Source organism: Sycon ciliatum, chromosome 5 (genome assembly GCF_964019385.1).
Source record: "Sycon ciliatum chromosome 5, ocSycCili1.1, whole genome shotgun sequence".
Taxonomy (NCBI): domain Eukaryota; kingdom Metazoa; phylum Porifera; class Calcarea; order Leucosolenida; family Sycettidae; genus Sycon; species Sycon ciliatum.
Window position 1 is genome coordinate 9,602,124 of NC_088647.1, and position 27,583 is coordinate 9,629,706.

General features: G+C 47.3%; 1 protein-coding gene across 1 annotated transcript in view; it reads right to left on the reverse strand.

Moving 5' to 3' along the window:
* The window catches only part of LOC135817515 (uncharacterized), a 48,409-nt gene extending 28,932 nt beyond the window's left edge, over nt 1-19,477 (reverse strand). Inside the window, exons 1-5 of the mRNA XM_065330718.1 lie at nt 18,828-19,477; nt 7,906-8,663; nt 6,186-6,263; nt 4,653-4,919; nt 1,227-1,341 (exon numbers count right to left, since the gene is read on the reverse strand). Of these exons, the coding sequence (XP_065186790.1) occupies nt 1,227-1,341; nt 4,653-4,919; nt 6,186-6,263; nt 7,906-8,663; nt 18,828-18,933 (1,324 nt within the window). The 5' untranslated portion in view covers nt 18,934-19,477. The remainder of the gene's footprint in view (nt 1-1,226; nt 1,342-4,652; nt 4,920-6,185; nt 6,264-7,905; nt 8,664-18,827) is intronic.
* Between the last annotated feature and the right edge of the window lie 8,106 nt (nt 19,478-27,583).

Here is a 27,583-nt window from a genome sequence, read left to right on the forward strand (position 1 = left end):
ACAAGAGTTCAACTGTGGCAGACTAAAATGCAAGAAGGGTCGCTTTGTCAAGTTGCTGACGGAGAACGAAAGTTGCCTATGAGCCAACATTTCTGCCATGCACCAATCATAGGGGAGATCCAGTGCACACCATGGATGCTACCGGCACATACAACTTGTGACAGCTACCCGACTGCCAAGCCCAGACTTGAACACACAGGTACATCATGGAGCCGCATCGTGCAAAACAAGCCTGGCTGCACTGGTGAGCAAACGACTACTGATATACTAGACTGGCAACTCTGCTCGTCATTCGTACTCCAACTCCAAACGGTATTACCTTTGTATTTCTACATGTACAAGATAGTTTGCAAGCTACTGTAAGACCAGTATTTTTAACGAACATTTAATTCTAACGAGTCAACGAATTTGGAAGAATCGTTTCCATTTGAAGTCGTTATGCGCACAACGATATGTACATGTACAGTTATTTGCCGGTTCGGAGACAAAAAATCGTTAGAATTTCACCTCACTAACCTACAAAAATCTGGAGATGCGATTTAATTTTAATTGACGTTAAAGTATCTGGTCTTACAGTACCATAACCACTAACATGTGTGCACGCTAATGAAAGCATAGCCTGTAGAATTTCAATAACACTTCCCAAATGCTATAATTGTTGTTTACATAAACTTGAAGCTCACTGCCGCTCACAATGCCGGCACAACGATAACTTTTGCCATGGCAAATCACGACGCACACTTTCACGCAGCTTCTTTCAACTTTGAGCCAGAGAAGCGACATGCGTTGCCTTTTTACACCACTAATTCGAATGCACGTGCTATTGATTTTTGTTTTAAATCTGTCTTGTTGCTGGCCTGTCTTGGCCAGATTATTGAAGAGATTTTGATTTTTCTACTAGGCTAAGCAAACAGCACACATGTGAACTCAGTGTTCAGTGCTGCTCTTGACACATATGTGGTTGAGATCAAGACTATCAATCGTGTCCTACAAATACTCTCAATTTCTTCTATACTGGCTGTGGACTGCACGTGATTCATATCTGCACAGCGGGACAGCCTCTCAGTTATGAACTTTTCACGAAGTCTATGTGATGGTTGTAAGGCACAGTCAATATTTTCAGGTTTTCCCTTTTTGAACGCCTCCCTCTAGCCGCTGAAGCTCTAACTTGAAGAATCCGAACAAAGATATTTTCAATCCCTTGACTCATGCAGCCTGTGACTTACTTGTACCCATGATCTGTGTGAGGAACTTGGTCTTGTCTGTGGGCAGGTTGAGCTGCTGGATGATTGAGATGCTAAGGTTTAAGTTCTCCTGGCACTGCAACGGTGCTCCGGGTGCCTGCAAGTACAGACCACACGCAACAGAGATAACACTCAGTTTTTAATAGCGTGTTTTTCAAAATACACACAGATGACAAGCAAAGGAGATGCTACTGCTGTTATCTTTTTAAAGGGGAAATTCACCCTAAAGTGAAAACTTCACAGCTGGTAGTGAAAATGCACTGATTCCAACGGTGAAGGTTCCAGGTTGGTGGGACCAGCCGTTCCCCAGTTATACCAGCTTGAAGTTTGCACTCAATTTGGTGACATCATGATAACGTCATTAACTTGATCAGACTAGGCCGGATTTATGACGTCAGAGAGATAGACTTTGTATGGGATTAGATGGGGAAATTTCAGTATTTTGACTCTCCATTGTCCCAAAGAAGTCAGATGTTTTTCAAACTGCGGTATGGGAAATATGGCACCCTACCGGTATCCCGAATGGAAAAAATTCTCGTATGAAGTTCGTTGCAGAGAAACGAGAAAGAAATTGTTTTTTCCCATCTACTCCCATACAAAGTCTATCTCTCTGACGTCATAAATCCGACCTAGCCTGGTCAAGTTAATGACGTCATCACGATGTCACCAAGTTAAGTGAAAACTTCAAGCAGGTGTAACTCGGGAACGGCTGCTCCGATCACCCTGGGACCTTCACCCTTGGAATCAGTGCATTCAAGTTTCGCTACAGGTTGTGAAGTTTTCATTTTAGGATGAACTTCCCCTTTAATATACACAGATGCCAGTAGTGATTACTCACCACGTGTTATCTGTACCCGAGGGCATCCCGCAACCTCATTCCATCATTATTCATTTTCCTAGCTGCCATTGCGCAATGTAGAAAGGAAAAGGGCAAATGGATACGAGTTGAGAGTAACTCTCCATCACTGTAACTGGATACTGGATACTGGTTAGCGCTACGGAGATGTGTTGAAGCTAGGTGTCAGGACGTCGAATGTCTCAGTATTCTTGTCAGTTTTGTGCCTAGTTATTGCACTTTCTGACTGTATAATAGTATCCAGTTACAGTGATGGAGAGTTACTCTCAACTCGTATCCATTTGCCCTTTTCCTTTCTACATTTAAATGTTAATGAACATTTAATCTAACGATTTAACAGATTTAAAAAAATTCGTTTACATTTGATGTCATTATGTACAAAACGATATGTACATGCACAGCCATTCGCCGGTTTTGAGATAGAATTCATTAGAATTTCACCTCGCTAACCAACAAAAATCCGGAAATCGTAAATTATTAGTGTCTTAAATTGCTGTTAAAATATCTGGTCTTACAGTACACCTGTAGCAGCATACTGCCAGGACCATGCAGCTGCACACACACACACACACACACACACACACACACACTATGGCTTGCATTAGACAGGGCAGTAGAACCTCTCTTATACGCATCTCCAATGACAATGTCCAGACAATTGCCGCCCTCAATTTGGCACCCTGCATGCAGGTCTCCTCGCGTAACTGTGACAATGAAGAGTCCTTCATTTTCGTGGCGGTCACCACAACTACTTGAACGCCATATCCATTATACGTAGGGTCGTGGTGTGTTCCAGTGGCGTAGCCAGGGGGGGTGCTTTGGGTGCCCAAGCACCCCCCTCAAAAATTTCAGGTACCATTTTCGTACTGCTGTGGATCTACGCCCGCCCGCGATCGAGACTCGACGTCGACAAGATCGACGCCACACGACGCTGCGCTGCACGACGGGGCCCGGCCAACTGTATTACACTAGTACTAGTAGCGCATGCAGGTTGCACTTGAGACTGCATGCATGGCTGCACATGCAGTCATGTTCTCGCCGGTGACAGGCGCAGTAGTGCTAAATTATTAATTTTTAGTACAATGTAGTACTACCGGTACTGTAATTTGAACTAGTACTACCGTGGTAGTATAGTTGTGTGTAGATCTTTGCCTTTGAATGTGAGTTTGGTCGTTTTCGGATGCACTGCGCATTGTACAACTACCGGTATATAGACTCGCACTTTGTGTAGCTAGACTTGGTAGAAGTGAAAGAGAAGTGTCAACGTCGTTTTGTGATCCGCAAGTCGAATGGATTCTTATGAAAATGTCGATCTTGAAGTATTTTAGTCGAGGGAAGTCGAAGAGACCAGATACCAGTAGCAGCAGTGCCAGTGCCAATTGTCTGTATTATATTCTGGGTCCAACCACACCCTGTCAATCTCTTACCATCCAACTTCTGTAGCAAAGTACTGTGCGTTTCATACGATTATCTGACTTTTTATTGAATCATTGGTGGAATGGAAAATAATGAAATAGATGCAAAAATGAAGGATTTGGCACTCAATATCGAAAATTTTTCCGGGGGAGGGCCCCCGGACCCCCCCCATTTTTCGCGCCCTTCCGGCGCACGCCCACACTTCCAGTAAGCACCCCCCTCAGCCACAATCCTGGCTACGCCCCTGTGTTCCCGAGTTCTGAATAATTCAGGCGAGTATATGGGAGGGTGCAGGACTCGTGGGCTTTTAAGTCAGGATCCAGGGCACCGAAGAACAAACAGGCTAGATTGTTACCAGGTACAGCACACCCCCGTATGTACACGGTGGCTCAGCGATGTTGAGATCTCTACATGAAAATAAGAACGACCCGGGATACGGCTCTGACCCCCCCCCCCCCTACCATCCCCGCTCTTCGGCACCAGGCAACACTGTGCTGGCAAATTGCATCTTGGTGAAAGGCCCAGAGATTAGGGAACACAGTTGTGTAGCATACCCACAGCACCAAAGTATCGAGCACCAAGTTCCATGCCCATACTTGACACGTTGCATGCTCTCAACATATTACAGTGAAGTTTTCAATGTGTCTTGACGCCCGCGCTGTGTCCCCAGATGATGGGTTTCCGGGCAGCTTGGAAACTCTGCCGGATAGACGCCCGTGATTCTCAGATATGGGCACCCCTTGGTCCAGAGGCGCCCCGGGAAAGGAGGTTCTACTGTCATGATTATTGAACTTCTCTATGGGGCATGCATTGTTTTCCTCCATCCCCCACCCCAAAAGTCACTTAACCCTCCCTGCCCCACCCCAAAAAGGCAATGTGACCTCCCCCCCCCCCCACCCTAAAAGGCATTGTATCCCTCCCGCCCTACCACCCAAAGGTACTGTACCTCTTCCACCCGACCCCCAACAAGGCATTATACCCAGCCCTCCCCACCCTAACCCACAAAGGCATGTCCACATGCCCCAATAGTCCCTGCAATGCCAGGAAATGTCATGAAAATTGTAGAGAATATTACTGAAAAATATAGTTCTCCCCGTGCGGGGTTCAAGTGGGAATCTGCATACTGCCATACTCACACGGCGGTTGTCAACACTTTGCCTGTCGGCTTCGGTATTATGGGCATTGTCTTGTCGGCTGCTTTGGCCTCGTGATGCTGCCGCCGGCGTCGGTCTACGCGAGCATCGGCGACGTGGCTTGTCTGGCTGAGGAGCTTGACCGGATGATGAGCTGGGGTCTTCATCACTACCACTACCACTGCCAAAGCCATCGCCGCTTCCGCTGCCAAAGCCATCACCGCTTCCACTGCCACTGCTGCCAGATGACTGGCTATGACTGTCTTCATCCTGATATTAAAACAACAACAACAACAACAGCAGCAGCAGCAGCAGCAGCAGCAGCAGCAACAACAACAACAACAACAACAACAACAACAACAACAACAACAACAACAACAACAACAACAATAACAGGTGAATATCTGCTCATGGGTCTAGACAATTGTTTACCACTTGCCGGAATAATACAATTGGTGGCCTTCCTCAGCCCCCCACCCCCCCCCCCCCCCATCAAACCCTATAATCATGCACACTGCCCTACACAGTCCAGACACTGCATCCAGCAGTCCAGGATATCATTGCACGGTTACATGGTCCAAGGTCCCCTGCATGGTCCCAGGCGCCATGCACGGTCCACGGTGTGTTCAGAGGCCTAGATATGCCCTATGAAGTTCAGCCACGAGTGTATGCATGAGGGGGCTAGAGGGGGTAGAGGGGGTAGAGGGGGTAGAGGGGGTAGAGGGGGTAGAGGGGTGGGGGGGGGGGGGGCTAGTAACTAGTAACTCATACTGGTTACATTTCCTGTACTCTGCTATACCTCCTGGTCGCAAACTTGAGGGCATAGAGGTGGAGTCTAACATCACCTTGCACTCTTGACTTGACATTCGGAGCAGCCTGCTGTGCAGAACACTCAATATAACCTACTGTTCTCCTTGCATGGGATCATGAGGCACTCTGTTAAAGACCCTGCATATCTATTTCCATTCCATGCAGTTATCCGACCTCAGATATACCGAGTATCTTGGCTAAGAAAGGCAGCAACAGCTGTTGGAGTACAAGACCAGTCAGGATCAGATTCCTACTCCGATTTCATGCTCATGGAATCTTAAAAATCAAGGCAACCAATAATGGCATAAGGGGACCTCCTTTTCTTCAGCATCAGCTACCCGAACATTGTATTGCCACAGACATGTGATTCAGAGTAGCAGCCTGATCCTGATTTTCCTCGTGTGAACAGATTTGTCAAAAGAATGTGGGGGGGGGGGGAGGCTACTCGGACAGCTATGGTAACGCCCAAGGGTTAAGATTTCCAGGATGCCTACACTACATGGACACAACGCTTGGGTTGCAATGAAGCCGAGACCCTATGGTCGGTCAAGCTGCCCCTGCCTCTCCCCCACTCCTGCCATTCTATATGTCTCATCGCTGCCTTGCTGCTTTGTGCCGGCAAATGGTGTTTTTTTTGTAAAAATAAAATTTAAAAAACATGCATTCCTTGCAATTCAACAGCAGAGCTTTTTAAAGAATAGATCGGTATGCGATGCTAGCACTCACGTCATCAGGCAGCCACTGGTCGCACATGCGCGATGCATCCGCCGGGTTCCAGGACAACTGCAGAGAGTTCAGCGTCACCTGCACAGCCAGACAAGCAGTACACATACAGACAGCAAGCGGAAAACCAGCGATAAGACATCACCCAGGCAGCTGCACCTGCATTTGCGTTTGCGTCATAATCATCTCCATCAGTGTTACCAATGCTTGGGTAAAAGACAGGGACTGCAGCCATTCACTTATCACTTTGGGGAAATATTAGGCTTGATTAGGTACTTCGAAGTAATTGATTGAAGGCAGATATGCCAACAGATGAAACGGCAAAGCCACTGCTATTTGCGATGAGGCCTTTCATACCAACAACGACAATGACGACGACGACAGCAGCAGCAGCAGCAGCAGCAGCAGCAGCAGCAGCAGCAACAGCAACAGCAACAGCAACAGCAACAGCAACAGCAACAGCAACAGCAACAGCAACAGCAACAGCAACAGCAACAGCAACAGCAACAGCAACAGCAACAGCAACAGCAACAGCAACAGCAACAGCAACAGCAACAGCAACAGCAACAGCAACAACAACAACAACAACAACAACAACAACAACAGGGGCAAGGGGCAAGCTAGAAAAATAGAAGCCCGTCGCATATTGCAGCCAAAAAAAATCGATGGTGATGATGCACAGCAGCCGCATTTGTGCACAAGACGACGGGCTTCTAAACACGTTTGGGGTCATTCGTGTACGTGTACAGTACAGTGGTCCCTGTATAATCCGGCACCATTTGTGCTAAGGAAAATCTGCTGGATTAGGGAGGGTGCTGGATTAGGGAGGGTGCTGGATTAGGGAGGGTGCTGGATTAGGGAGGGTGCTGGATTAGGGAGGGTGCTGGATTAACAAATCTGATTTACTGCTACAATGTGCATGAAGAGGACCTTTTGGCTATTGAAAATTGTGCTGGTTTATCGAGGGTGCTATTTTTTGAAATTTTTCCCGGGGGAGGCCCCCCGGAACCCCCCCCCCCCCTTTGAAGGGCACCGGCGCAAGCGCCTGCATTATAGCCAAGGTTGTACGATGTAGCTTAGGCTGGTGTACAGAGTTGGCGGGGATCGATCGCATACAATCTGGTACATGAAAAAGACATCCTGATCTGCGCCTCAACTTCTACAGAAATAAGCCCGGCTGTATTATGCAACATTGCGGCATCTATCTGTGAGGATACCGTAGTGTCGTGTATCAAAGTCAGGCATCCTCCTGTAGAAACTGATGTCAGTGCTAGGCTTCTAATCAAGTCAGGCTTCTCTATTCATACCAGATATTTCTATGTATGTCAGCAAAAACCGGTCTTATGTTCCACCAGTGCATCTTGAGGACCAGGCTCGTATTAAAAAAAAGGCTTCTATATGAGACATGCTTTAAGGGGTCGTCGCAAAAGTTTTTTGTCGTCCCTGAAACGAACATGATTCATTTTTGGGGGGGGAGGGGGGGGGAGGGGGTGCGAGCCAAAATCGCAAGTCGACCGACACTGTACATATGACGTGCACATGCATGCGATTTTTGTCGTCCAGCATAGCAAGCTGTGTTCGTTTCAGAGGGAGGGGAGGGGGCCCGAGCACGAAATGAACGATGTTCGTTTCAGGGACGACAGGAAACTTTTGAGACGACCCCCAATACAAGACACTGCGGTATGACTAGTGTTTTACATGCATCACCAGATCTAGTACATACCACGAGTGGACACGGGTACCGCTTGTCGCCTGACCAAGCCAGATAGAACTCATTCTCCACATCCAGTGGCATTGGCAACCTCCAGTTGTAGTTGCCCGGTATCACCTGCGAGACCTGCAGAGCGCAATCCAGGTACACATCCACCTGATTGTCATGGATGGCAATGGCCAGTTGATGCCAGTTGCTGTCAAACCCTCTCACAGACACCGTCACCGTTGCCACACCGTCTGACTTGTTGTCCGCATCGCTGAGGTTCTGGATCGGGATCGGGAAGTTCAGCGTGATGTTCCGCAGCCTACGGCGTCTATCGTAGCGGCCAAACCGAACGCCAAGCTGTACAGGGTCCTGGCGTTCTTGGTGCTGACTATCTCCCCAGTGTTCGCCGAGCGGATTTAAGGTGTTTGGTGCATTATCGCTGTCATCCGCATCCGATTGCGTTACATTCTGTCGCTGTGTGCCGCGGATTGCAAACAAATAGCCGCCGGAGCGTTTCGCCTCGTCGCTTCCGAAGTATGCCGTTGATAGAGGATCGTCGGCTATTTTTAGCCTGACCATGATGGCTATATTGTGCGGTGGTGCCTCGGTCAGCACTAGCTGGGTGGGCAGGCGGAACAGTGCGTTCACCATGAAGTTATAGCTGGTGTTGTGCAGATTTCTCGGATGGCTGTCCTCAATGCCCACCCCCTCGGGCAGGCCATCGCTGTCTGCCTCCTGTTCAACTTCTTGCATAATCTCAATGATGGGGTAGTGAGCCTTCCCTGCGCCATCCATTATACAATACATGGAAACAGAAAAAAACAAGACATTAGTATAGAATACAAATAATTATTCCAAATGCAATGGATTACAATGATGTCATTGGAATGAAAATGACATCATGATTGACTGCAGGGGCATCTTCAGTTGGTCCTGTGCGGGGAGTCGTACAAACCCTGGTAAGGCACCCTGGTCTAATGAACACGATACATTTGTCAAAGGTTAGATACTGTAAAACGGGTAACTATTGCGACGTAAAAATGTTTGCGAATTTTGCGAGAGGCCCCGAATCGCAAACTTTGAACAACGCAAACTCGGGCCATGTAAAGTTCAGTGCAAGGACTGACTCGACTGTGTAGAACGACTGTAGAACGACTCGCAAGCATAAACAGCGCAAACCAGTCTCAATTTGTAAAACGCAAACATTTATTGTCGCAAACGTTACCCGTTTTACAGTATCAACTCAGTATTTATGTCCACCATTACCCGTGGCAGATCCAAGGCCACCCAAAGCAAGGGTAAGTACTACACTGGGATTACAACGCCACCTCCTCATCAAGATACATAATGCACAAAGTTGCCTGGGGGCCCAAAGTGATTACAGTGACATCCAGTGAAGGAATGCAACGTGTATAGGGTACATTCTGAATGTCACCAGTACAGCTATTGAGACTCAAGTTGTACAGTGTATTGAGATTTGTACGGTGCTATACAAACCATGGTCAAAATTTCAACAGGAGGGACCCAGGCCAGCCCCCCTCCCCCCCCCCCCCCCCCCCCTCTCCCCATCCAAATCTGCCGCTGATGTCGCGTACGCGAGCTTCGTGATTTGAATCTCGATTACTTAGTTATAATTTTACTACTTCCCTTTTTCACGTCGGCTCTACGCGACGTCATTTGCTTTCCCCAGCTCCGCTTGTGAGGCGCATGTGCCATCCTTTTTCGTTTTTTTTTGACTTTTACAGTTTTAGAGAGAGAGCGCGAGAGAGATGCAAAGATAGAAGCTTGAAAGTATTTACTATTTATGGCAAGGTCGCGTGATGAGTGTGAGTTCGTGTAGAAGCATGTAGCCCTTTAGAGGCAAGAGTGAACCCAGGGCGCAGAGGTGAAAGTGTTTACCACAGCTGATTCCCCAAAGCATTGAATGAAATTCTATGAAGTAAACAAGTTACCTATGGAGTGATAGCATTCTCGTCAATCTATTGCAAATTTCAAATTCAATCACAAACCTGTACCCTGCATGTCAGTGAAACATTATTGCATGCCTGGTGCAATCATCAGTTGAATAGAATTTGCTCAAACATCACACCAGGCTGCTGCCAGATGTCATGGTCATCGACAGGTGCCCCAGCGTCAGGACCGGCAGTCAACCGCCATATCTACAGTGCGACACCAATGGTAATGATGTATTCTGTTTGCATTGCTTCGAGTAAGGTATTCACAGGGCACTCAGCTACTGGGGAGAGAGTAAGAATGTTTACCGCCATAGAGTATGTTCACATCATAATGTACATGTGCGAACATACATGGATATCATGAACTAAGGATGCCGGGCTCTGGTATTCAATAGTACTTTACAAGTTCCTGATAAGACCACCGACGACAGTGTCAGCACTTGCGATACCCCGAACATACGCATGCACTTTCCTTGTCCCCAACTGTGAAACCTTTTCACGGGAAGTACCAGCTTTCACGTCTAGCAGAGATTGGTTGTCAGCGCGGCTGATCTGCCGCAGTCATCTCAAATGTCCCTCGTGAACTTACATAAGTACATTACTCCTCACAGCGGGTGCTGGCTGCACGGTCTTATAATAATTATATGAAAATATTTTTCCAACTAGGTTCATTAACGATGGAAAGCAGAACTGGTGCCCATAGACCAAGGTATGAGGGCTGTTCACGGAAAGAGCCGACACTGACGCAACCTGGCTACGCCGTACACACATACGCAAATATCTTACGTCGACTTTGTGAAAGAGATACAAGAAGGGCACGGTTCGCACCAGGGTGTGCGCTGGTACTAGTATCTTCCGACTTTGAATGACATCGCATTGTTAACAAAACTATTACCCTGTCTGACACGCACATCACCCACAGGTACTCTTCCCATGCAGAATACTCTTAGCGTCCGTCGATCCAATAGCTCATCGACTTCCCTCTGCAACGCAGCATGTTCAGTGCAACAATACGAAACAAATCCCGGCACCTGGACCCAAGGAAGACGAAGGAGAGACCCTGTAATGATGATGGGCATGTAATGTTGCTATTCCATAATGTGTGACACGGTCCCCCTTCCCCCATCACCACCACCACCACCGCAGGGCACCTTGTAGCAATATTTCTGGCTCTTTCGTTTCATGTAAATGCTCGATGCCCAGATATAGCATCCAGTTCATCACGGCGGGGCATGGTACAAGCGGGGCGAGCAAACCACGGCTGTGGTGACACGGAAGCAGGCATTGACTCTGTATTGGTGATGCTGATATCATGCTCATCAGCATGTACCCAATCAAAGGTAGCCATCACGGCCAGTCATTGAGAAACACGAAATACAGGCCAATCCATTATGAGATTGATTGCGAATATGAATAGCTAATAGAGCACCTGCATGACTGACAATTATCACATTACCACCACAGGCAGTTTTAAACAGCGCTAATTGGGCTGTGATCTTGATTAGAGCGGAAGGTCAATACAGTCCGCATAATAGATAGTACAGACGATATACACTTAATCAAATTAGCGCACCCATGGCACGCTAATGAGGTAGGAGCTTAACGCCGACATATGCACAAACACACACACATGTACATTGTACATGCACACGCACGCACGTACATGTACATGTATATAAAATTGATACGCACAATGGAAGCTGTTGGGTCCTCACCAAGGAAACATATCAGTTGTAAAAATGGACACCCACATACATGCACATGTACATATACACATACGCCCACAGTTTACTGTACATATGCATACAGGGACGGCCTACCCAATTCACCGCACCTGTGATGCTGACTCATGCCAGTCATTTAAAAAGTCCCCCGCTGTGCCAGTATCAGATCTAGTATTTGTGAAAGGGGATACTGGAAAACGACTTAAGTGCTGCCGCAGTGTCTAGTACAATGAGAGGTCGAATGCACCTGGGTGGTTTCCACTGTACACTACGAACACATCGCCACACCAGCACAGCAAACAGGAGTGTGACTGTGTGACTGAACAACGATCCTAAACACTAACAATACAATGAAGCATTGGCCAGTACTAATGGATGCGCACTGTCAGCATGTCATACTGCTACACAGTACACAGTATACTGTATAAGCAGAAATTTTCACCTGGAATTTAATTTCGTCTTTTTCGTCCAAGGAGCGTTTGGACTGAATTAAATGCCGGACTAATGTCGATTTGTCCAACTTTTCTATACGCTCTTATGATCCATGGACGAAATTTACAAACGGACAAACTCCCTTTCTTTGGAGTTGGACGAAATTATTGAGCGACGAAATGTTCTGCCTGTACAGTACATGATTGTAGGTGTGCTGATGTGTATACTGACTGCCGACATCACGGTGTGACTGCAAGTAACTGTCTCAACAATCATTGCATGTGCATGTAGATGACTGCAGGTGCACTATGTGTACTCATAGAACTCAACATGCTGCTTGGCCAGGGCAGTGTGCATACTGTATACAGACAGTCTACATGCAGTGTACAATGTACATGCAATGTCCATATCGGCGTGCATATACAGTGTACATACAATGTACATGCAGTGTCCATATCGGCGTGTACATACAGTGTACACACAGTGTACATACAGTGTACACACAGTGTACATACAGTGTACATACAGTGTACACAACTGCACAATGATACAGTCTACAGTCCTCATGCAGTGTCCGGGTAGCACTAGTACACGACAGGTTCACTGAAAGCACTCCAGGAGCATGAGTCTAATGAGGACACAGTGCCAGTTCTCAAGTGCCCTTAGTGTCTTCCGCCCCATACCCTGCTGAAAATGTGCAAGATAAGCAACCACTAGCAGCAGACGTTCTCGTAAATCAGTCGAAAAGCTGAGTTGTAAGTATGTCGTATCAAGCGGAAAGAGGCGGACTGTTCACACTGTCAAGCTCATCAGAATATACCTTTGCAATGATGAGCGTTTAAGTTCTATCGGTGTGGACAGACATGTGCTGAGGGGACTTACTTACTTAAGCTATAAGCAGTTTTAATGGGTTCCTGTCACATATACAGGCCACAATCATCGGGCAGAAACACTGATCCAACCCATGTAACCATGTACAGCATACACTGCTACTGCTCTGTACTGTGTGACAAGTATGTTGGCAAGTAAGAAAGTTTCAGACACAAATCGACGAGTCAAAGGCTAGAAGCATGCAGTGATAAGGAGTGGACCAAATCACTTATTCCACCCAGAAAAGGATGTACTAAGTTATCAGTAGTCGGGTGTCAGTAACAGTCACCACAGCAAGAGTAGTAATTGCCGCTGACTGCTATTGCTATTGCTGCTGCTGCTACTGCTGCTGCTGTTGCCACTGGTGAATAGCAATGAACTCACGTGGATGCTATGCATGTTATGCTAATACTACTTGCACTGCCCTCCACCAATGTTTACCCTACTAGTATGCGTCTTCAAGCCCACTGTAGTTCTGACGGGAAGCAATGATGTTGACAATGTCATCCTCTGCCCACAAGGATCATCTAATGATAAACTCAGTGTACCGACACTGACAACAAAAACAAGAAAGCGGAGAGCGCCCGATCACAGAACCACCTGACACACACACACACACACACACACACACACACACACACACACACACACACACACACACACACACACACACACACACGAACAGAGGCAGAACGGTAAAGCTACACCACGAGATCTAGTTTCAGCGCTGCTTCTGGTCGGTAGACAATGCAGCTGTGTTGGATCACACACTGGACTAACTGCACCTGCAACACAGCAACCCCATGCCCGTGCAGAGCATGTCACAACCAACAGCCCAGTATCTCTGGGACTAGAATGAATGTGTCAAAGCAGGCTAAACCACAACACTCGGAGCCTACCGTGACTTCACTTGGGCAATATGATAGTCCAGTGAAATACACAAATTCCAGTGGATTATTCTGGTTTGGTATTACGGAATCCAATCCTGTTTTTTCCATTTGACATCTCTTTTCAATTCAGAAAGTTGATAGGCCATAGATTAAATTCTCAACATAGTTGTCTCCTGAGCAGATTGCCAGGAGAAGGCGACCGTCTGCATCATTGAATGATACACGCATTTGCATGGCACGTAGAAGGCCATACAATGGCCATATGTAAGATTATCGCAACGCAAGATGACACCGTTTTGTGCGCTGACTAGGCCAGTATCAGCTTTTCATGCCTTCCTCATCAAGAAAATCTCAACCCGGCTGGCACATTGAATGTCTGCCATCACGCAAGGGAACAGAATGACGCAAGGAGAGAGTATTTTTACACACCTAGTTCACCAGGCAGCTTCTCAACTGCAGGAACAAGAACGCAGCACTGATTGAAGCCACTCATTTCTCACTTCAACGTACCTTGTCATTCTGAACTAGTGCGTATCTCCCATGTTACATGAATCTTATAAACAAGGCTACAAAAAATACCTGATACATCCGCGTTTGGGAATACAAACGGCACTGTCATCATGTATATCGTTATAGGACGCCAGTGTGAAGCCACTACAACCCTTAGTGGTGTGTTGCAGCCAATACAAGCATACCAGAAAGATCCCCATACCCGGCCAAGCTACTGATTGCCAGAAAGTACATGATAACCCAGGGCTACCAGCAGCGCAACACTTCACCTCGGCATGGATTGCCTACATAAAAATCCCGTGTTTGGCAAGTTGCCTGTGCCAGCACTTGAGTAAAGAGAGCCTCAACTGCTCACTAAATCTGTATCATCTGGCCAATGTCCGGGTAGATAGTCGAATTCACAACAGGGTCTAATGCCCAAGTAGTCTTTGCCTGACCACAGCTATGCCTCAGTATGGCGCCACCACATGCAGGGCCACCCTCCTCGCACCCCGGGAGTGTAAGGTAGAAAAGGTTTCTTTCAACACCTTCCCCGGTTCGCGAAGGAGCCCTCTCTCAATGACAAGGCCTTTCAAGAGAGTGTGAAGCGAAGGGTGATTGTCAACTTTGAAAGAGCTCCATGCACTAAGGACATGATTGAAAAGTAACCCCACACTCAAGGCACATTTACAAGATTGATATCAGCTCCTACACATGAACAATAGCAGACATGCGCAACCAGGCAGCACTGTAATGTTCTTGAATAGCACCCTCCACATCCACCCCGCATCCACCCCGCTTACGCAGCACTGACACGCTCACTCACAGACTGGAACACTTGCATGCAGCATGTACTGAGGGAACATAATTGCAACACCGTGTACTGTACATGTAAAAGCAGGAACAAATCAAAGATACAAATGCCCTGAAGAGAGTGAAGCTTCCTGCGTGACTAGACTAGAGTACAGAGTACAAGTACACGTGGTCGGCACACACACTACGCGTGTTTGTATTCAGGTAATACAGATCACATGGTCTTCAACACCACCCCGAGATTACTATGTTTCCCATATCATCCAGCAGACACAGTCACTGGGCTGCATTCTATAGCCCATGTACAGTCTATATCCAGCCCACTGATAATGGTGCAGAGCCACTCCGTTTTATGTGTATATCAGCACTGCTTGTTGTACATGTACTGTTGTGCATTATCATACTACTGATTGGCCAGTCTATAGATAATATCTACACATGTAATGACAAGAATATTTGAGTCCACCCAGTGATGCTGGGATGAATTATCCAAGGAACATCAATCAATACTAAGTGAGTAGTACTCTACTGCTCCAGATCTATAATGGAAATCACTCTGTTAGAATCACATTTCCCCAGGCTATGATGCATCATGCAGGGTGATACCCAGCAACCTGTGCTTGAATACGGCCTTGTGCTCCACAGCACAGTAGCGCTGCATGGCGCTACATGCTGACAAGGAAGTGTGTTCCTGTGTCACCATCCTGACTGAACATCTGCAAGGAAGTTCATACCTCGTCATCGGATCCTCAGGGGATGCTGCGTATTCAACCAAATCTTTGTTCCTTTCTTTTGATACAACATGGTCAGGGTGTGCACGATTGTTATCTTAGCATACCAAAGAACCAGTTTACTGTGTAACATGATGACAATAACATCTCTAAAACTCAGTGCTTGCTTCCTCTCACCTATTAGGACCTACGTGCATGTAGTCAGGGCCAGTCACACCCACTGGCAGGCATGAAACACAATAGTGAAGAGTTTCCTGCTTGCTCTCGGGTGACATGCTCTGCCACTAAGGAACAGAGTTAGTCGCTACATTGCATGTTGCGGCTCAGTGGCTTGTACCATGATCACTTCCTAGTACTGAGTACCTCGTCTACAATTCCACACACACACACACACACACACACACACACACACACACACACACACACACACACACACACACACACACACACACACACACACACACACACACAGCTGTACAAGGTGGGAAATGAACTACATAATATCACCTTCCTGGATGAGGCCACAAACTTGCTCGGGTTTCGACAGTGAATTTCAACCCCATAGCAGTGGAAAACTCGTGACGTTATGAGCACACTAGTAGTAGATATTTCCCGCACGTTATTAGACCAGTACAATGCCAGCATTTACATCCCGAACTTCAAACCCAGCTAGACATGTTCACAAATATTCAGGCGCACCCAGTTTGCCTGTGTCCTTGTATGACTGTATAAGGTAGTTAAAGCCTAGAGGTACCACCATGATGCGCAGGAGGAGAGCCAGTGATGGGTAGGAGAGATAAAACCACCACGCCAACAGGAAGAAAGACAAGCAGCATTCTCGTCTAATTGACGCTAATTAGAGTGTACCTGGACACACACCAGTTCAAAGTGTGACTGAATGGAGGACGTGATTGAAACCCAGGCAGCCAGCTGCAGTTGCATTCACTAAGACAGGCCAGCTAAGTTAAAGTTACACTCTCTAGCCGATCATCCTATGATAGAATGCAACCAACGTCGCAGACAGTGAAGAAGACTCTGAGTCAGGGACTACACGTGCAGTCGAACACACGTAGACACAAAATGCCGAGTTCAGAGTTGATCTGCTGGCATGCATCACGCACCAGAGTGGCCATCAGACCCCTGTGGCACAAGCATAGGGTTAATCACAACCCCCTGGCCATGAGGACACGCACAGAATAAACACTGAAGCAGCTCTACAAGACATTGATTGCCTATTTTCAGCAGCGTCCTGGAACCTGGGGGCCTCCAATCTCCAAATCACACCAAAGTGTGTTATGACATTTTTGTGAATCGTGTCTCAAGCTTTGGGGGGATCAACAGAATCATGGCTTGATGTCTTCTCCAGTTCCATGGTGATGCATACCCGGAACACTGTGCACCCATTGCTGAACAGCGTGGATGCCCCCTCCAGTCACTCATTACATACGCACTCCACTTCAATCAGGAGGAGAGTTGACCTGTCTTCCACCATCAGGCTCCACTTCTATCTGCTTGTTCCTAGCATGCCCACAAGCAAGTCTCCTTTCACATCCACTCCCCAGCACAATTCCCAGCCCATCGCCTAGTCCATTGTCAAGACAATGCCCGTGATGAGTATGGATAAACCGCCAATAGGACCCTGAAGGCTTCATAAACCCGCAAAGCCCAGTGTTCTGACTCAGCTACCACTGTAACCATGCAGGGATCTGCGTTCAGTGTGAAGCAATCCCAGCTACTAATTTGACTAATTGCATGCACTTGCATCTAGACAACAACTACACAGATGCTGGAGTGCTCTCTCATAGTCTTTTGCTCCAGGTGGGGTCCCATATCTGGTAACACAGTGTTGGGCAAAGATCCAGCATTGCCACCAAAAAATTTAATTGATTTCCCTGCTCCACTGACTAGTGACTGTCCAAAGCCTCATGCACTGCATCTGGAAATTCTGTTCTGTCCTGGCCAGACACATTCCAGCAGGATCACACTCAGCTCAGCCAAGTACACAGTCATACACACTAATACACACCAACGACGTGGCCCGAGGATGCGTTGTAACAACTGACACATGTTCAGTGTTAGTCACTGTTACCGTTGCAGCCAGTTCTTTGAATGAGATTATGTGCTGTCACTCCAAAACTTGCCTCTAGCGACTTGGGGCTTTCGACCACTTTTCTTCTGGCATGGGTGGAATTGTCGACGACTCGCCTTCTCGCCTGAACAATGCTGGGGCCACCAACACTAGCCCAACTTCTCAGTGTTCGAACGATTGCTCGCTGTCAGTTACTGCAGTGTCACGAGTTTTAGTCACTGCACTGGAAAGATACTGTCTGTACCCGTCAAAGGAAACCTCAACGGATTGGCCCAGGCAACACTGCTTAGCACGAGGGCTTCGACTCGATGCTCACAGCTAATGCAAACAATACCCTCGGGGAGAAAAGATCTGCCTTCGACTCGAATTGAAAAAGTCTGAAGTGGCGCTGAAGTGTGCAACGTAGACACGAGGACTCGTAAACACACTCTACGAAGTTAGTTTGTTCGACACTGTCACGGCCATGATCGATATCGACAAAACGTTGCCAAAAACATTCTCGTGATAGCAAAGGAACTCGAGTTCTACTGTCGAAATCCTTTTCATGTCCTCCGGACCGAAGCGGCATAGGTGTCGTCGTTCAAAGGAGCAACAGATGCTTGCTATCTATGTTTCCTTTCCGCCGATAACCGAAAACATGATTCCATCGACACGCGGATGAACTACGCTGATTTCGCCCCGAAGCCTCACCACAAACCATTCGCGTCACATGCATGGGTTCACTTGCCAGTTTTGGGCGAGACTACCCCCTGGCGGAGAGAAACACCCGTCGGAATGGCGTGGATAAGCAAGCGTCGATCCTGTGAACCACTCATGTCGGCGAGGCGGATGGAAACACGCTGAGCCTGACAGCAATTGGGAGTGGTGTCAGGTATTCTGGGTCCTTACGCAAATCCTATTTTGCCATAATTTAGTGCTCGATCAGGACACACGCACACATACATACACTTTACCTGTTTTCTGATTGATGCCGACCACCAGCCGAGAGTTCAGGCTGCAGGCTGCAATGAGTAGCGTGGTGAGGGCCCAGACGCTCTGGCCTTCAGTGGGCCGCAGCATCTTCTAATCCCGTAGGCGCTTGCTTCGCCACTATCCTCCCTAGTCACGTCGGGTAACGACCTTCCCCACTGTGAACGCGTCCGACAGGAATTTCCACTTCACCGCACAACACTGTCTGCTATCGGCTCTCCGGCAAAGAGCAACCTGTAGTCACTCCGGAATGAACTTCCTACAAATTCTTGCTCGACCTCTCAGGGAACACTACGCCGCACTCGTTTCTCCCAATCACTGATACTTTGATAATTTCTAACAAGTGTCGGCTAAGGTTCGTCTGTGTAGCTAACGAGGCACGTATGGCCACTACGCGTCCTGCTTGCTGGAGCGGAGGAGGATCAGAACCTTTCTACCAACCGGCCAGAACACAGCACTGCCTGGAAGAGGACTGCAGTATGCGTGCTGTGCTGTTTCAAAAGGTCTCTGTTGAAGGGCCCAGCAAGCAGCTGCATGCCCTCTTCTATTTCTATCTGTCTGAATGTAGCAGCACACTTACTGCACAACGACGTCGTTACAGTCCCCCTGTACTGGCTGAATGCGGTCTAGTCAGGTCTGATGCTAGAGCACTTTCAACTCAGGCCGAGATTGACGGCAGCTTTTTGTATCCCATCACTGCATGCATGATCATCGCCAGCGCATGCCAGGACACTTCACCGTTCAATCTCAGGCAGTCAGGGTGCCTCGGCTGGCTCAGTAGATTCTTCATAATAATAATAATCAGCATCGTCTGTTGCTGCTGCTTGTCCTGCATACACTACTCGCGCCCGCATAGCATGTGCCTGAGTTAGTGACCTGAAAAGGCTGAAGGCAGTGAAGTGCATGGGCCTGGGGTGAGCGAAGAGAATGCGCGCGAATCGCGGTGACCCCTGCTGCACTCCTGCACCCTTCGCTCTGCCACTAGCACTACGCACTGTACTAGTACTACTAGCGCTGTACATCACACAGTAGCAGGGAGGCGGGGGGTTGTAGATCTACGACTCCCTGATCAGTAGACAGTCAGTCAGTAGAACATGCCCACAGATACAGTGTAGCCTGTAGGCCAGTCCTGACATTCCAATGCAAAAATTTACTAGACTAACAACAAGGGTATCGCTAGGCCTAGGTAGCATTGCTGCGAAGCGGGAATACCCCGGTCTTGTTCAGAGTTCCGTCACGTGAGTCACAATAATTATGTTCCACGTGGCCCAAGTGGCGTTTGGCTCAAGCCAAGGTATCCCTGCGTTTTCGCCCCTTATGATGCAATCGTCGACGGCACGATGTCCTCCTCTCAGGACTCGGGTGCTTATGAAGAAAGTAACTTAGTTAGTCACTAGTAGCATCGTTGGAGGAAGGCTGAATCAAGCCCGATAAGTACTCCATTTACACACGGAAAATGTACACAGCACACGAGTGGTCGTCGTTTGGTTGCCATACAATTGCTGCGCTGTGGCGAGGCTTGCCCACTGGCACTGGCTCTGTTGCCTGTGTGTCCTCTCACATACTGAGCTAATCTTGGTTTCTTCCCGATCACATGATGCTGCTGGTGTGCATTCTTGGTGAAGTGCTTCCACTGCTAGCACTGGTCTTCCTGTGTCCTGCTGGGCCTCAGACCAGCTCATGACTCCAAGTCTTCGATTCCCTCTTCTCACCCCACATGACGTCCATAATGCCTGACACGCATATACGGGCAAGTAAATTAGTTGTACAGTCAATACAGAAGCATTGTAATCCCTGCTACAAGCTAGTATTGACAGTACTGTACTGCACAATGTACATGATTGTATTGTGCAAGGCAGTTTGGAACATGTAGCGTCTAACGGATTACGATGCGAACAAGCGGTGCCGCTTCGGTGACCGTCACTGGCAAGCATGGACAGGTCCGCACTGATGTCTAGGACGTATCATGTCAGAGGAGGCCATTGTCGTGTGAAGACGGAGGAGAGGTTGTCAACTTCCGCCGCGGAACTCACCAGCTCATGCAGCTGCTCTACAACAAAGGACGCGCAGCGAGGAGGCCAGGGGTCCATGATGCGAGTTGTTACAAGTAATAGTTACAACAGCGGCGGTGACTGTGCCGTGTTCACTCCAATAGTAATACACACACGCACACATACACACACACGCACACATACACACACACGCACATATACACACACACGCACATATACACACGCACACGCACGCATAAACGTGTATGCTTTTTAAAAGAATGCTTGCCAGAGCTCACCTGTGTGCCCCTCTAACTAACACTGGTACCAGGAAGAAAAGCGCGGTGCGGATGTAGTTTGCACATCGATTTTGGAGTAGCGACGATGGTTTTTCTAGTGTCCCTGTAATTACTTGGGAGGATTTGAGAACGTGAGCCGTTGGTTCCTACAATGTACCAATTGCCAGCAACATTCACGAGTCGTTTGTCGGGCATTTAACACGTAACAGTCATGTATCACAAAGGTCATGAAGCGTAAGGTATTCGTGTCCTACTACAACTAGTACTACGTGTAAGCCAGGTCACTTGTGTGTTGTACTCAATCTTCCCTAAAGACCTGGGCATAACGAACTCTTCACTGGCTTCCGCTGCTAGCTTTGCAGTCTGCAAGTTTAACCTCTTGAGCTGATAGATGCTTGGGGATTCTTTCGGGGTTTTGTTTTGGATGCACTTCGATTCGCCTTTCACCATGGCATGACCACACGTTTGCAAAGACCTTCGTTGTAAGTTGCAATATCACTTACTTCAGAAGTACATGTATTTGCAAACGTCTGCTACTCTTAGGGACTTTAACGCTCCGCACAAATCAGTTACTGGATAACTTGCTTTGGTTAGAACCGGTAAATATGGACACATCCTTAGCTACCAACTGAGCCTTCCAATTGCACCACTTTCAGCATCGGCCGTTCACTGCGCTGCTTCAAAAAAAGTGGTATGGGCAGGATACCAGTACATTCAGTTCACCGAGCCAGGCATGCAGCTGATAAACATTGTCATTGGTTGCCGTCTATCTATCAGGGTTGCTCGGCTTTGTTTCTCGGCGTTGCGCTGATGAGTCAACACACGTCGATGCATGTCCGCATGTAAGTTGACATACAGTCAGCCTCTTGGATAACAATAATCATTCCTGGGCGCGGTCGATCGTCGATATTCGCAAGGTTGACTGTGCTCTAAGCTAGACATGACAATCATTATTATGAAGGTTTAGAAAAGGTTTGGCAAACTGCCATATTATGAATACAAGTATATAAAAATTACAACTCCGCCTCCTGCTGTCTAAGCTCAGCCTGCAGCTTGGCGTATGCATGTGGTCAGTATCAGCGATCTCACGCTGAGACAGTGTCCTAAATAGAAACTAATAAAGTAAGTGAGCTTGCTGTGTGACCAGAACGCAACACGTTCAAGTAACATAGTTACTGCACATACTACCTGTGCATGTAGCACTCCAATCTCTCACTACGACGTCCTTTACAATCCAGTCTCTCTCTCTCTTTCCCTCTCTCTCTCTCTCTCTCTCTCTCCCCCCCCCCCCCTCCCCAAGAGATTTCAACCGCATGCATAGAAAATCAGACATTGACGTTCATTGTGTGAACAGGACTTGGCGGGATGTTGGTGTTGGTACGACTCATGCAAGTGTTTCTTTCGCAAGGGCAAAGCAAGTGGTGGACAGAACATCATCATCACTGCACAAGTGTCACTAAGTGTGTTAGGATGAAACTTTCCCTCTCAGAAGATCATCATTCGCTCCGCGGGAGACCTTCCTTCTTGGTTGTACGGCTCGTACGGCGCAGCAAGACACCAGACTGCCATGCACGCGGGGTGTCTAGCCTAGCCGCAACCTAGGTTGTGCTTAGTTTCGGAGGAAACCAAACATGCACAGGTGTCAATAGCTGACAGTGGACGCACGTCCTTCCCCAGTCTTACTTACTAACCTTGGTCTTATAATACCCAAACACGTAGATGCACATGTAGTGCATTGCCGAAGCGAACTTTTATCTCCACGTCGCTTATTCGTTTAGTTCATTGTGGTATGTACATGTACATCAGTAGAAACACCCTTGTGCCATCTACATGTACATGTACCGTGTACATGTAGATCTAGCAACGCCTTTTACGTTCAACTACAGCATGTACTTGATAGGGAATGCGACGAAGTGGTGTGTTTCAACTACTAAACGTTACTTCAACATGATCGACAATCTGGAGAATGTTTTCTTCAGATTCCAAACACTACTAAATGCAGCACGAGACGCAAACGATTATTGAAATAGTTCCGGTCATACTGCAATGCTGCGACCCTGTACCTCTTCGCTGTTACTCCGAGTTTTGTAGTGCTGGATCTGTCCAGCGGGCAACTACCACTACACGCTCTGCCTGAGGATTTCAGACGTCTGAATATTAAAAAAAATGGATTGCCGTATAACTTACCACAACGGAACAGAGTCGTGTACCTCAATGATGCATCAGGTCTGCAGAGGTTCTGGTCCGTGACAAGCACTGAACTTAAATGTAGCCTCAATACCGTCATATCCAGACTCAGGAATTCTGTTGCTAGCACTTGTCCTGCGCACCACTGACACGGTACCGGAAGCAGCTAGAGAAATTACAACGCTTCAGCCATTGGCCATCATCAGTGAAATAACTGTTGAAACAAATGATCGTGAACCCAAATACATGAACTTAAACATTGTGCCATTGTGTTAAAAATATATCGTCACGTGAGTGAAAAAACATCAGCACTAAAAGCATCACGTTCCGTAGGGATGTCAATTGAATATTTATCCAAGATGAGAAATAACGATATTGCGTGACTGATCCTTTCAATGTTCTTTCTTATCTTTCCTTTTACTTTCGCACCTGGACTCCTCCTTGGTTTCCCTTTATCTCTCTAGCTATTCTCTTGTAACTTACTTCTTGCTATTATTCACTTATGCGGGGCTTTGAGTAACTACAGTCACAAGCCTCTTGTACGGGCAACGCAAATTTGCTTACATAATAATAATTATTATTATGACAGAAAATCTCAATACCAAAAAACAACAAAAATGAACAAAACGTCAAGAATCTGAAGAAAGAAAAAACTCAATCCAATTCTTTGAAGATGGCAGTTGGCGGTCACGCTGCAACAAAATCACCAAACGTAAGCACTAACAATGTTGAAACATGGTTGCAGGAGAGTAACTACATGTATACTGTCTATAAAGCATCACTGCTAAATACTATGGGTACATGTATCTGGCAAGCCCATCGCTCTATCTTGTTGGAACCAAAGGCTTCCTTCCAACTACTAGTAGTCCAATAGATGCAGCCATCGTCCCGTACTGCAAAGGAGTTGATTTTCTCGCCGTCGTAGCAGACTATCTCACCAACAAGATCAGAACCAAAAAGTATGTACAAGTAGCTAATAGCGTGCAAGGTGATGGTGATGGCGATGGCGTGAGAAACATTGCTGTGCTGTGTTGAAGCGCATGTGTGAGTGTGAGTGTGAGTGTGCTCATGTCATGGGCCTAGCCGGCTTGTTGTAGTGGTGTTGCTATACATGTAATGTGCATTCTGTACTGTTGGACAAGGAGGAAACCTGTACGTCTTAGATAATACTAATGCTAGTAATGGCCGGTCCTGTCAGACACATGTACATGTACATGTAGTACCCATTGGCAGTGGCAACATTTAATTATCAGTCGGATCGGACGAATCGAAGGTTCGATGGACTTCTCGCGTGCTCTGGACAGTAGTCGTGAGGCAGTCAAACGTCAAGTCAAGTCGGTGGAAAAGCGCGAGCTTGGGCGATGGACAATGGCTGAAGTGACGTTACGCCAGTTGAAACCTCTCTAGCTGCTTTTGATGCTGTGTCGGTTGTACGAAAGAGCGTAAATGTGGTAGCAAGGGTATAACCTCCGTGGGGGCTTGTTATACTCTTGGTAGTAGTGAGAGCGGAGAGCAAGTAAAGACTTTAAGTGCCCTAGTCTGGATATCGTGCGTAACTCAAGTTTCTTAGTCACGTGATTCCTAGCCTAGTTTCCTGGAATCCTGGGGGGGGGGGGGGGATTCCTGGCTCGTTTAAAAGGCACGTGGTTCATAAAGAAGATGTGATTAGCTGCTTGGTGTAACCTTTCGATACATGTATTGCTTTTTCGGGGGTCCACAAGGCTGCAGTGAGAGAATGGGGTCGCCAAGCGGAGGCTTCATTTGACTTCTTTTTCTCTTTCTGATCATTACTGTACATGTATGTTCTTTCCACTGTTGTTTCCAAAGCTGAGTACATGGACCGGGAGCTGCATGGTTCGGATGTCTAAACATAACCTCAGCTCTCAGCTATCCATGGTCCAATGGGCAATGGACCATGGCAGAATGTTGACCAAATTGAAAACGGATTTACGTGTGTATGTGTCTTGTTCTTGTTCTTATTCTCCACGTCTCTGTGAGGACACTCTAGTAATTTCAAAACTCTGTGGTGATCCCCTTGAGGAAATCGCCTCCCAGAGCCTTGTAACTGATTGGGGAATATCGGGTTGTTCGGTGCACGGAGTGTCGGTGCTGATATACTAGTACTAGAATGCGTATACAGCAGAGCTTAGGATAGCTATGCGCCATCATCACGATCATTATACTGGAACACCGCGGGCAAAGACACTGGGCCCCGGGCCAGTCAAACACCTATCGAGCTGTTTCCCCCCGCAGGAAATTCTGGCGGAACATGACGCAATACAACACGGTGCATAAGTATCACACCTTTGGCCGGAAACTGGCCAACAACAGGGTCACGATGTGGCTGGCACAGATGTGAACGACCGAAAAGGAGTAACGATGATCGCATTCGGCTCTCCAATGTACGATGATGTTACTTCAGTGCTAACACTATTCAGTAACTGCCGGGCCGATGCTTATAATACGTCTTACAATCATTCATTTCACTACTTCCGAAGTAGTGCCGGTATTCAGTAAGTAGTCAGCCATCGATGTGCGACTCCGGGTATACTAGTGTGTACAATAGTGTAATGTACATGTATGTGTGACTGTGTGTGCAATTACATGTACTTCTGTTACAGTCGCTTGTATTGCTTTCACCGATCGAGGCAAGTCGTGTATACATGTGTGTATGTTCATGGTCTCCTTGGGTTCGCATTTTTCACCCTCTTGTTTTCACCGGTCGTGTTCAGGTTTTTAAGACTTTCCCATCGCGTGATTAACTCTTCTTCTAACGCAAAGGATACTTCTTTCATTGAGTTTTAAGTTCGGAACTACACTGTGATTGCTTTCTTACCTCGAGTGTCGACATTGGTCCTCTTTACCTAACCACATCACAGATTTACATGACGTGTAGGGCAGTGAGTGGATCTACATGTGCATGTACCTGTGCCTCAAAGGCTCAATGATTACTAGTACCTGGTACAGTATGTGGAAGAATACGACGGTTAGCGAGTTACGTGCACTGCACATGTATGGTCAACGGGCAAATACTAGGTACAATGTGTGACTAATAGTAGTACCGGCATGTAAGCGTAGTGTTGCTGAAAAGGACTACGGCCGGTACGGGTGATACCGAACCAAAAACACAGTAACCGCATAATGATCGTAGTGAAACTCAGAGTTGTGACAAAGCTTCCAATCTCTCGTGTGTAACCGCAAATATACAAGCAAATGTACATGACTGTATATCTTGTCGAATGAGAAGTCATTGAGAACTAACTTGAGTCGCGCCTGCACGTTCACGCCACCTACATTGTACATTATGATATTGCGAAATAATTAATAGAAGGCCTGATGGATGGCACCAGCATGCACTAGGCAATCCATAGCAGTACTCGAAAAGGAGTGCCGGAGGAGGAAACTCAATGGTTCAGCGGCTTATGTCGCAGCACTAATAATATTATTATCTTTAACGAATTCTTCCCATTCTAAACTCACGTCAGTGGACGAAGCGATGCAGTGGTACCACCTTCGCTGTGGCCAGCCACCAGCTGTGTGCATCTAATTACTGAGGTATTGATTGGCTGAAAACTTCTCAATCGGATCTTTAGCTACAAGAGGCCATTGGCCAAATCCAATCCAATCATCTCAACAGAGGATGTGTTCTGGAAGTCCTAGTGGTAACTAGTGTTAGGCTAATTTCAGACTGACTCCACACTGCACTGAGGACACATGATGCATACTAATAATGGCATGATGAGATAGGCCCATGCAGATTGACACGCGGAGAAACCTCCAGACTCGGTATGGTTCCGAAGAGCACATCCTAGCTCTTCTCCGGCCTCAGTCTGCGTGGGCCTATCTCATCATGCCATTATGACACACCCGGCCCGCCAAGTCAGTTGCGTTTCGAAATACACTGCACAATGCAGATACTAGATAGTGGTACGAACTTCGGCGATAATTTCATGCGAAATAATAATTAGTTGGTTGCTATCCACACCGGAGCTCACGCTTTTCCCGGCCGACCTGACTTGACACTTGACTAAACTTCAAAGTGACTGCCATCCAGAACACACGAGAAGTCCATCAAGTGTCAAGTCAAGTCGGCGCGGGCTCCGGTGTGAGCAACCAACTTATCAATCCAAGTTCAGATCCTCTACAGTATTTACAACGAGAGTCCAGTGAGCTAAGAGCGATACTCCGTCCCGATAGTACATTCTGCAGCCAGTGTTTGTCACCAGTGGCAATAGGGGTTATGGACCGGCTCTACTACAGTCT